Source organism: Amblyraja radiata, chromosome 3 (assembly GCF_010909765.2).
Source record: "Amblyraja radiata isolate CabotCenter1 chromosome 3, sAmbRad1.1.pri, whole genome shotgun sequence".
In the NCBI taxonomy this organism is placed as follows: Eukaryota; Metazoa; Chordata; class Chondrichthyes; order Rajiformes; family Rajidae; genus Amblyraja; species Amblyraja radiata.
In genome coordinates this window covers 35,839,410-35,851,817 of record NC_045958.1, presented here as the reverse complement: position 1 = coordinate 35,851,817, position 12,408 = coordinate 35,839,410, and the positions used below count along the sequence as shown (strand labels likewise).

The 12,408-nt window shown below is 39.1% G+C and overlaps 1 protein-coding gene across 1 annotated transcript in view; it reads left to right on the top strand.

Annotated features, from left to right (window-relative positions):
* LOC116970916 (guanine nucleotide-binding protein G(q) subunit alpha) overlaps positions 1 to 6,912 on the top strand; it is a 163,632-nt gene extending 156,720 nt beyond the window's left edge. Inside the window, exon 7 of the mRNA XM_033017587.1 lies at positions 3,372 to 6,912. Within this exon, the coding sequence (XP_032873478.1) occupies positions 3,372 to 3,562 (191 nt within the window). The 3' untranslated portion in view covers positions 3,563 to 6,912. The remainder of the gene's footprint in view (positions 1 to 3,371) is intronic.
* Positions 6,913 to 12,408: the final 5,496 nt, after the last annotated feature.

Here is a 12,408-nt window from a genome sequence, read left to right as displayed (position 1 = left end):
TCTGATTTATCTTAATATCTAATAAGCTGTGAATAATGATCATTTTGTTTACTTATTTCAACTGTAACAACATGTCATAAATTATAAAGGGGAAAGGGGGCAGTTGTTTTATTGGTTCAGCCAACCCCCACATAGTTCTTTATTATCATGAGTGCACAGCACAGTGAAATTATTTTACACAACCCATAAATTCAGTCCCCATATTTTGCCGCAGTTTACAAAGAAAATGTCCAAAGTTCGGTCCACATGTTGGAAGTGCTGGAACGCCCCTGATTCAGGTAAGCCCCGGACTACTACAGGCTTGTGACCTGACATTCCTCTCTACGCCTGACCACCTATTACGTCCCAGGAGTGCCTCCTGTAGCTTGATGGCACTGGATGCAATGCCCCTTTGTCCCTCTCCTACTGCCCACTCCTCACGTCCGTCGTCGCAGCGGCTTCCTCCTCAACTCTCCTGTCTTAGGGACTACTAAGCTTCCCCCTGTCGGCAGCAGCCCACCAGGTCCTTCTACGCATTGGCGAACCAGGCCCGCTGATGCACCTGGCCGACCGGGTCTTCGTTCTCGGCAGCCGCCGGGTCCGTCCTCGTTTTTGTATGGCTCCGCAGCACCTCGCGGGAGCTTTCTTACATTACAGCTATCAGGGCAATCAAAATTCACCCTTGTAGAATTCACGAATCGCTACCCAAATATTTGAGACACAAATTCACTTTCATGGGGTTTATATCAGGGAAACAAAAATAAATCTACTTTTTTTTTGTCTACTTGAGTTTCTTGATGCTTGCACATATGATGCAGCTTTGCGCAAGAGTTGGTTGTGGTACAGTCTATTTCACAGGAAAGTGACCTGCGTTGAGTTGCCTGCGATGTAACAATGATACTCATCCAGCTTAATAACAGCTTCATCATCTGCACATCGGTGATCATTTTTTTGACACATTTTCCGAAAGTATTCAAACATTAATGTATTTGGTACTGGGATTGGACATAAAGACTTTTAATGTAAATACTGGGTTGTGGCAGATCTTCCGCATTATCTTTATGATTCATATCATTTGATTTGTTCTACCCACTTACAATGTACCAGAAAGCATTGTATTTATATAACGCGGTTCAGGTACCTCTCAGAATATTCCACAGCAATTGACAGCTAATTAAGTACTTTATTTTGAAGTCTGGTCACAGTTGTATTCTAGGACCCACAATAGGCAGTTCATATTGTGGCAGCCAGAAATGATCATTCAGATTGATGCATTAAAAATATTAATTATCTTTTTATTTTTGATATCCATAATTTCTCAAAAATATTCCACAAACTCTGCTTCAAATTCTGATTTCCCTGATGGTTTTCTTTTCAATGCAACTTTTGCTTTTAATGTTTGTTTCCCCCCCCCCCCTCCTATATGTGGCTCCCCAAACACCTTCCACTTCCACATGACAATCTCAATAACCAGTAGAAAGTGGGGGAGGGTTGTGGTGGGCGGTTGTGGGGGTGGGGGTTGTTGTGGGGACGAGGGGGGGTTGAGGGGGTGGGGGCTGTGTGTGGGTGGGGGCTGTGTGTGGGCGGGGGTGTGTGTGTGGGCGGGGGGTGTGTGTGGGCGGGGGGGGGAGTGAGCTCGGAGAAAAGACGGGGAAGAGCCATTGGGGAGAGGGGGCATCACGCAGGAGGGGAGGAGAGCGGGACTAGAGGGGTAGTGGCTGGAATTGGCGGTGCAATGGGGACTCACAGTCGCTGGTTGTTCTCCGCCGGGAACAGAGTCTCCGCTTTCCGTTTGGCGACATCTCCGACTCAGGGCTGGGCTGGGTCTCCGACTCTGGGCTGGGTCTCCAACTCTGGGCTGGGTCTCCGACTCTGGGCTGGGCTGGGTCTCCGACGCTGGGCTGGGTCGGGTCTCTGATGCTGGGCTGCTTGGGGCTGGGCTCTGCTGCTTGGGGCTGGGCTGGGCTGCTTCGGGTCCCTCCGAAAATTGTGTCCGGTCGAAAACCTCCGCTGGCCAACCTCAGCTCCAGTAAAGACGTGATGGCGCAGGAAGGGGTAGACCGTCCCGGTGAGTGACAGGAGAAGAGACTAATCCGCGCGCGCTGACTGGCAGGAGAAGAGGTCGATTTGCGGACGCGCAGTTTGTAAGATTTTTAAACCTCACTAACTTTTACGACATTCAACCGATCGGAACGAAACTTTGTACACTCGCAACACAGGAGAACGGTGAGTGAACTGGCGAAAAATCGTAGCGCTATCGCAAACCGTTTTTGCGCAAATAGAAAGCCCACCAAACCGAAAGAACAAGATCAGAGTTTTAGTTATGTATCGATAATTCTCAATTTCATCTCCAAAACCGAACGTCCTTTCCCTGATTAGATCGTGATGTTTTCACATTTCATTCCTTAGATTGTTTCGATATCCTTTCTCCTGTGACATACTCGCAATGTTCAGTGTGGGCCAACAAGAGCAAGCTCTATCCTTTTCTCAAAAATAGGTACAAAATGCTGGAGGAACTCCGGGTCCGGGAGCATCACTGGAGAATATTGATAGGTGACATTTTGGGGGTGAACTTCTTCAGACCTTTTCTCTTTTAATCCTTTTTAACCTTCTAACCTTATCTCCTTGTTGTGGTCTGTAGATGCAAAACTAAGGTTCTCTTTTTCTCTGTGGCCTTGTATATGATCTAAATATTTGGTTTTGTTGGAGCTAATTTATGATGGCAAAATATTGGCCAGCGTACATGGAAAACAGAAGTAAAAAGAGAAAATGTTCAAAAGGGAACTGCAGATGCTGGAATATCGAGGGTACACAAAATTGCTGGGGAAACTCAGCGGGTGCAGCAGCATCTATGGAGCGAAGGAAATAGGCGACGTTTCGGGCCGAAACCCTTCTTCAGAACTACTAAACAGATCGGGTATCTTCCACGGAGAGAGAAAAACAGAGTTAAGCTTTCCAGTGCATATCCTTTCAGCAGAAATTTAGAACCAGCCAGGTCTGTTCTTTGTATGGTAGGGTGGAATTTACTCCAAAGGAGCAGATACAACAGCTTTTAGTTTAAACCAAAGAGTGTCACCTATGCCTCTGCAGCAATCCCTCGAGATATTGGAGTATCTTCCTAAACCAAATGCTGTTATCAATATCAGTTGTCCTGGAAAAGATGAATAGTAACACTATGCAGAAATAATTTAACGGCTGGTGTGATAACTTCATAATGTAGCTTATTTATTTTTACAGGATCCAAATTAGATTTTTTCAAATCATTTACAATATTGGAAAAATGAAATATACAAACTACATTTGCAACTGTTGTAAAGTTATAATACTGTTTAATCTGTTTTTACTGCAACAATTAATTAACCATGTGCCCTCTCCAATTATGTCATTAATAGGACCACAGCGAGATGCACAAGCAGCAAGGGAGTTTATTTTGAAGATGTTTGTAGACCTGAATCCTGATAGTGACAAAATTATCTACTCTCACTTCACATGTGCCACAGATACAGAAAATATACGGTTTGTCTTTGCTGCAGTCAAGGACACTATCCTACAATTAAACCTGAAGGAATATAACCTGGTCTAGTATATTAACTGGCCTAACAATAAATAAGAGTAACTGTATTATCTGTGAAAATGATTTGCATAATTCTAATTTATTGCTATCCTGGACTCTGTGGTTCCACAGAGTTTTAGTAAATATGATTTTATTTAACAAAAATGGGCAAAAGATGCTGAAACATGTTTGTGGCACCAGTCCTTTTAGGCAAAACTTTGTGACTTCATGCAAAAATTTCGATTTCCACTGTAAATTCCCATCTCTGAAAGGATTGGGTTTTTTGCTTTTCTAAGTACATCCCTCCCCCCCTCCTACTCCACAAACAAATATTCGAGGTACAATGTCCTTTTTATGATATGTTCCTCTTGACACTCTGTAGTACACAGTTACTGTGGTAATGTTTGTTTGATGGAAATCAAGCTGTCAATGATAATTGTTGTACTGCTTTTTTGATGGGCGAGAAGAATTGGTCTTGTGAATTTTAAATTACTGATATGTATAATTTAAAGTTTCATACTAAACAGTTCATCTTCACTTTAAGCTATAAAGATGGGAGACATTAAGCAATAGTTGATTGCTTCAACTTTATATGTTACCACACTGATTCAAAAAATATGGATAGATGTAGGTAAGAATACAATATTGAGAATGTTGTGTACTTGTAAAACAATATATGGGGTTTGAATTCTATTTATTATGTGACACTCTATTGCTATTACTAAACTCATTTTATGGAATGATGCCAAACCAAATGTCATATACACTATAGTTGCTGATGTTTGCAATATCTACATGTCTTCTTCCTTAGGACAGTATCTGGAGACATCATTGACATCTTTACTTTGCTCCTGTGTGATTTTTAAATGTTATTTTTTGGCCTTTAATAAGGAGTGTATTAATACTGCCACTCTGTCTTATTTGTTTGCTAATTTGGAAGTTTATTAGATAAAAATTGCCTTCCTCAAGATGCTAAAAATAATGTGGCTAGAAACAATAACAACACTTGAGTAGAAGATGAACAGCAAACAAATAACACTGCAGCATTGGCTTTTGGATCTTCTAAAAACAATTTGTTTGAAATGCCAAAATAAATGAGAAAAACTGGTGCTTTTTTCACATTGTACAATATTTGCCATTACCTCTGTAATTTTGTTTAACATAAGCTGCTCAGTGTTCATGACCAATTTTGTATCTAACTTTTTTACACATATGTTAAAAGGTACTGTAATCATGTTTTGATAAAATCTTGTAAGATCCTTAATTTTATTCTAAAATGGATTCATTTGCCAGAACCTTTTGGAAAATGAACCTGTATTATTCCTTTTGTCAAACGGTAGATAAACTATTAAAATCCAAGACCTGGGCTGTAAACAAGATAAATGCTTGAAGAGGTGAGATTTGAATGAATGTCTCACATTCCTTTAATTTGTTAGATTTTGAATGTTTTCAGTCTTTGAGGCGATGGCTCAGAAACTTAAAGGTTGAGGTCAGTTAGTTAATTAAAATAGTTCTGCACTGGCCATTGTGGAATGCCTTTATTTCTGTTTTTATGCTTCAATAATGACTTTATGTTATGGAGTACCAAAGTTAATGGTCAGTGATTGTCTCCCTTCACTCCTGCTCCTCCGCCCAACATGCATTAATGTTCCAATGGACAAAATTCCTCTAATTTGTAAAAAATAACCTGGCTGTAGGTCTAGTGCAATTATGTACATTGCAATTGTGTGTGCGTGCGTGTGTGTGTGCACGCGCATGTCTGTGACATGCAAACATATTGGCTTTGTGTTAATTTTGGCAGATTGAATGTGTTGCATTGATATGTATCTGTGTAATTGATTTGTAAGTCATATAGCTAATTCACATTTTTGAATAACATTTACTTTTTTAAGAGGTAAATGTAATTTTTTGCCAGTTTCTTTCACAGCTACAGATTTGAAATGTCGTTTTGAAAGTAAAGATAATAATCATACAGTGTGGTCTGATCAATATACATCACAAAAAAGTTCTGATCCAATAGTTCATTTTTATAAAGTCTCTCCTTTCCCAGAAAGTTTATCCAAATGTATCACCCATGAAATGGACAAAACTAGCTACACCATTTCTTCTCTTCTTCAGTGTGAAAGAAAATAATGTACTGTGTTTTAAAAATCAAGTTGTATTTTAGGGAATATCATTTGCTGATCCATGTATCTGTAGTTTTTTCTGATAGGTCACAGTTCATATTGTACCGAATGTATAAATTACCGGTAAATACATCTCAAAATATGTTTCATGCCTTATGAAAGTGGCGTTAAGAACTTTGTGCTTCAAAATGGAAGTCTCAGAGAGAAAATGACATTTTGACTTTGCTGATATATATGTGCTGTATTGGGTGTTAAATTTGAATGTTAGATGACAGCTCTTAATCTACTGGCAATGCTCCAGGGGGACCAATGCAGTGTTGCTAATTCCTATGAAAGGATCAAGTTCTTTTACATCATCAATATGAAGTAGAATAAAATCAAGCAATTAATTATCATTTGCTAATTAATATCATTAATTGCAAATGGATAAATGAAGTTAGGTACGCTGTATATAAAACAACGAAGATGGTCAGCTGCATGGTTTACTTTTGAAATACCCTCAACTTTTTTTTATTCAAGCAAAATGTAAAACATCGCATTCATTTGGCATACCAATAACCTTCATTTATAATGTTTCACCATTACTCTTGTCAATTGGTCTTTCTAGAATTTCAGCATGATGGCACTTCTCGGAGAACTGTTTAAAATAATTTAAATATTTTAATTAAAAATTGAGTGGTATTGTTGTTGGTCATTCGATTTGTTACCTTAAGATAGATCTAAATTGCACAGGATAGTGAAATACAGTGTGATCCTGATTAGTTTATTCCAGTGCTAACATTTTTCAAGTGCCAATGTGGTGAAAGCTCTGGTGGGACATATATTTAATTCATGCTAGATAATCTTAACATGCAATGTTTAAAAGCATAGCTGCTCTTTTTAAATTGTCATTTAAATGCATGCTTTGTCATTGTTTGAGGAAGATAAATAACTTTTGGAAAAATCTAATGTCGTATATTCATGTCCCAAATTATCTTGCTGGTTACAAATATAGTATTTTCTGGCCATAATTTTGTACTGGTTTCGTTTGATGCCTCCAAATAGTAATTTTCTTCTGCACTTTTTATGATGCTGTACTTGGAATTAATTTTTATTCCAATAATTTTAGACTGCATATAAATTCATTTTTCTGAGTTGAAAATTATCCATATGACTTTCTTACAAAAAAATTCAACAGTACCAATGTAGTTGCACAAAACAAACTTACTTGTCCCTTGTCATTGATTGTATGTTCAATAAAATAGATACATTACATTTTTAGGGTTTCACATGATCATTCTGAGAATAGCAATTGATGAATTATTGCTATCAAAATCAACCCTTTTCAAGAAAAAAAGGTCTGGCATCACACAAAAACAAATGTGAAGGCAAAAAAGTCACTTCTTGTGGTAAATAGTTTACATTCATCTCAACCAGTCTGTGCACCCCATTACTTGTAATTGTTTGCAGTTCGTTGATGCATTTGATAATATTTGCAATTAACAGGGAAGTTTTAGAGAATGGTTATAAAAATCTTGTGTAATCTTGCACTTTATAGATAGAGGCTAAAATACGGAAGCCAAAAATTGGGTTGGCAATATCTGGAGTTTTGGATGAGTGACTTCAGTAATGTCACTAGATTGGAAAACTGGGTGTGCTCCTTGGTAAAGGAAACAAAGGAAAACTGAGAGGCATTTGAAATTATGAAGAGCTTTACCAAGAACAGATGGAAATAAACAACTGGCAGCAGGCTACTTCATTAAAATTATGACAAAAATACGAAAAATGGCACAAGAAAAAAAAAACTTTTTACACAGTGAATAGTTAGGGTCTGAAATGTATTGCCAGGAGGAAAAGTGAGGCAGCTCAGTTTTGATCATGGTGTTCAAGAAGGAACTGTATAAGTAATTGAAAGAAAATAAACGCAGAGTTGTCTGGAGGAGCTAATTTGATCACTCTGCTTAGATCCAGCATAGGCTTAATGGACAAAGGCCTCATTCCTTAAATCCATAGTGATTCTGTGCTCCAAAATTTGCTGTTGATCTCTGACAAAAGTAAAAACATGCCTTGTGCAGTATCACGACAAGAACTGTTGGTTTGAGAGGCATTGGCCTGATTTTCAGTTGCGAGGTAATGCAACTATATTGTAATTATATCACAAGGGGACAGGCCTTTTCCCTCAGCTGGAAAAGAATAGACAGCTGGCTCAGCCATTCCCCCATGGATCATAGAAACATAGAAACATAGAAAATAGGTGCAGGAGTAGGCTGCACCGCCATTCAATATGATCATGGCTGATCATCCAACTCGGTATCCCGTACCTGCCTTCTCTCCATACCCCCTGATCCCTTTAGCCACAAGGGCCACATCTAACTCAGCAAGTTATCAAAAGTTTTGAAGATCTTTGAATGTCTCTGTCATTCAGAAATTCTCATACATAAAAACAATTCAGGTTTTTAAAAAGCAGAATCATTTCAATAAATTCAGGTTGTTAAAACAATCCAACAATTCTAATTGTTGCATTAGTCCCTCAAAGCAACTTCCCTCCATTGAAACTAATGGCACCAGGTCAAAAATATTTCCAGCTCTTCGGCAAATGGAGCTGTTTATGGCTCCACTATGTGATGCCTTTAAATCGTATAAGATCTTGTTGATGTGTAGATGTTTCAAGCTTTTCATAGTAACTAGTGGTGAATCTTTACAATGTCCATCTTTAATTGCCTCTTGAACTTACTAGGTCATTTTCTGAGTGCATTATGATTCAACCACGTTGGTATTTCTGGAAAGGCATTCAGGCCTGAATGAGTAAGCAGATTTCATTCCCTGAAGAATATGAGCGATCTAGGTTTTTAACAACATTCCAATGATTTTGTGGTCACCATTACTAATAATTCTCCTAGATTTTTGTTTTAAATTGCACATTATGCTGCATAAATCCTATGACGTGAACATTACTTCCCTGGCACATTACGATTTAATTTCATTTCTGTGGATTCATGATCCATACCCTATCTCTGCCTTAAAAATATCCATTGACTTGCCACTTCTGTGGCAAAAGAATTCCACAGATTCACCGCACTCTTGCTAAGGGCTTGCAAACATGCCCTTGTCTTTACATGGAATTAATTGAACTGGAGGGATTGGTCAGCATTAATTAAAATATACTTAAATGTTATTTGTCCTAATGGGACAAAGGGAATATTAAATATATACTATTTGCCATAAAGAAAAGTAAGCAGAGTACAGACTGCAATCTCAGTGTGAGGCGTGAATGTGTTATCACCAGGTATGGATCAGCATTGGGTCAAATCTGAAGGATATATGTGGCAGTGTAGGATGTACTAAATGGCAGAATAATGAACGTGTGCAAAATCTACTCTACTTCACCCATTACAATTTTAGCCTGGCTGTGCCTTTGGCAGTTCATTACAATATTGGAAGGAGAGAATGACAAACTGCCCTTATGAGACTGTCCTTGTTGCAAAGATGAGATTCTCTCCACTCATGTTAGGGTATCGGATCCATTACCAGCAAAATAGTATTCTGCAATCTCGTCAGGCATATCCGATGTACCTCCGCCAATAAACTAGGTATCAATCACTGGTTCAATGTGGAGTTTAAAAAAAAATCATGGACAACATCACGTGTCACTACAGAATGCAATACTTGGCAAAATAGCAAAATACCATGCTGTAGATAGTACTAAATAAAACCTACCAAAAGAATCAGTCCCAACACATCCAATCATTAATGAAGATAATTAAATACAATGATTTATTTTGCCCAGGTAATCCTAATAAAGACTAGTATCGATGGTCTCTAATTTCCCTTGACGTGATGCTGGTGAGCCATTGCTTTGAACTGTGGCAGTTTCACATCATTAGGAAGGGAGTATCGGTATTTAAATCCAGTAACAATGAAGGTACAACAATTATATTTCAACATCAGATTAGTGCGCAACTTGGACTTGATGCCATTCCTACATATCTGCTTTCCTGATCTTTCTTGATGGCAAAAGTGGTGAGTTTTATCGAAAAAGCTTTTACGGTAATTACAGTGCACTTTATAATCCAGGTGAACCAGACGGGGAAGGAGTGAATGTTAAAAGTGGAAGTTTGGATGCAATTCCATTAGCCCACTTCCTTCTAGATGCTGTCAAGTTGCTCCAGGACTATTGTGGCCATACTCATCAAGCAAGTTGAGAAATATTTCAACAGAATCCTGATGTGCTATCTACATGATGGAAAGGCTTGCAGGAATCAAAGTAAGTCAAGACAATCTGCTTCCTGTTGTTTCTCCATTTTTATGATCACATTTCTAAGCATTCCCATCGGTTTATTTAGCAAAGTTCCAGTTTGTTACTGATGCATATACCACATAGCATATATACCAGGAAATATTCATTATTCTTCCTGTCATTCCGATCAATTAATATTTTTGGGCAAGAGACATATTTTTGTTAATTGAATTTTCTGGAATATTTTATTTTTTATCTATTTCCCGAAAAGGAATTCATCCACATTTTAATTATACTATGAAATTTACATTAAAATGTGTATGAAGTTCTTATTTTCCTTCGACACTTAACATTAAACTCCCCCTCCTCTGTTTTTGTCCCTAATATAACTTCCCTGTTGGGGGTAAAAATGGCCTTTCAACATTCTTTTCATCTATCTTTTCCAGTCACTTAATTACCATTATGACCTTTTTGTTGAACTAATTCAGAAAGCAGCTCAAGTGTCCTTACCTGTTCATAGAACACAGAATATAGAACAGTACAGCACAAGAATAGGCCCTTCAGCACGCAATGTCTGTGCTGAATACAATGCCAACACCAACTTTTATCTGCCTGCATGTAATCCATATCCCACAAATCCCTGTATATCCAAATGCCTATTCAAAAGACTCTTAAATGTCACTATAATATCTGCCTCAACTACCACCCCCAACAGCATGTTGCAGGCACTCACCATCCTCTGAGGGGGTGGGGGGAAGAATTTGCCTTGCACATCTTTAAACTTTGCCCCTCTGCCCCTTAAAGCTATGGCCTCTAGTATTTGATTTTTCCATCCTGGGGAAAAGAGTTCCGACTGTCTATCTTATCTACGCCTCCCATAATTTTATATACTTCTACCACACCTCCTGGCATTCCAGAGAAACCAATGTAAGTCTGTCCAACTGCTCCCGAAGATAGACACAAAATACTGGAGTAACTCAGCGGGACAGGCAGCATCTCAGGAGAGAAGGAATGGGTGACGTTTTGGGTCGAGACCCTTCAGACTGAACTGCTCTGTAGCTACACCCCCCTAATCCAGTCAAAACTCTGCCAAACCTTCTCTACCCTTTCCAAAGCCTGCACATCTTTCCTGGTAATCTACAAACTGACTAACCAACCTGCCTATTGTAATGTCCAAGTCATTTACATCTATCACAAACAGCAGAGATCCCTGTGGAACCCTGTAAACTAAACTAAAACTCTATGGGTCACAGACCCCCGGCCTGAATACAGCCAAGTCACTTAATCGCGTGAATCATAATTGTCTGGATCATCCTACCATGGGAGAATGTTATCAAATGCCTTAGTAAAAACCATGTAGACAATATCCACTGCCTTACCCTCAGTGAACCCCTTTCCTCACCATGTCAAAAAACTTGATCAAGTTAGCCAGACACAATCCTATCCCGAAGAATCCTCTCCAATAGGTTCACTACCACTAATGTAATGCTCATCGGCCTATAATTCCCTGGAATTTCCGTACTTTCCTTCTTAAATAAAGGAACAACATTAGAATTACTCTCCAGTTCCCCGAGACCTCACCTGTAGCAAGAGAAGACACAAAGACCTTTGTCAAGGTTTCCGCAAGTTCTTGGGGTTTTCCTTAATCCGACGAGCCAAATCCATTTCATGGCCCCTTTTGGCACTTCTAATTGCCCACTCAAGTTCCTTCTTCCTTTCTTTATATTCCTCAAAGGCCCTGTCTGATTCCATCCTCTTAAACCTTACATGTGCTTCCTATTTCCTTTTGACCAAATTTACAACCTCTGTGGTCAATAAAGGTTTCCTTACTTTGCAATTCTTTAAGTTCAGACGTTGACTTGCCCAATAACAACTGCTCCCAGTCTCCCCCTGAGCTCCTGCCTAATAACAGTGTCGTTTGCCTGTTCCATTTTACTATCTTACTGTAACGTCCAGTCTTTTCCCTATTCAAAACGATCTTAAACTATCCCCAAAATGCTCATCCACTGTAACGTCAGTCACCTGGCCAGGCTCATTTCCCAACACAAGGTCTAGTATGTTCGCTCTTGGGTTGGACTATCCACATATTGTTTCAAGAAACTCTCTTGGATACATCTTAGAAATGCTGCCCCATCAAAGCTTTTGGCACTGAGCAAGTCCCGATCAATATCGGCTAAGTTAAAGTCACTCACTAAGACAACTCTGTTGCTTTGACATCTTTTGATAATCTGTCTACATATCTGATCCTCAATCTCCTGCTTGCTATTGGGGGTTCTATATTATAACCCCCTTAGAAAATATGCACCTTTCTTTCTAAGATCCACCCATATCACCTCAACAGATGAACCCTCTAGCATGTCCTCTCTGAGTGTCACCATGACAGTCTCCCTAATTCATAGTGCAACTCCTCCGCCTCTTTTGCCACACTCTCAATCAAGTCTGAAACAATGAAACCCCAAAACATTGACCTGCCGGTTATGTCCCTCTCACAACCACGTCCCTGCAACATTATAGTCCCAAGCACTGATCAAGGC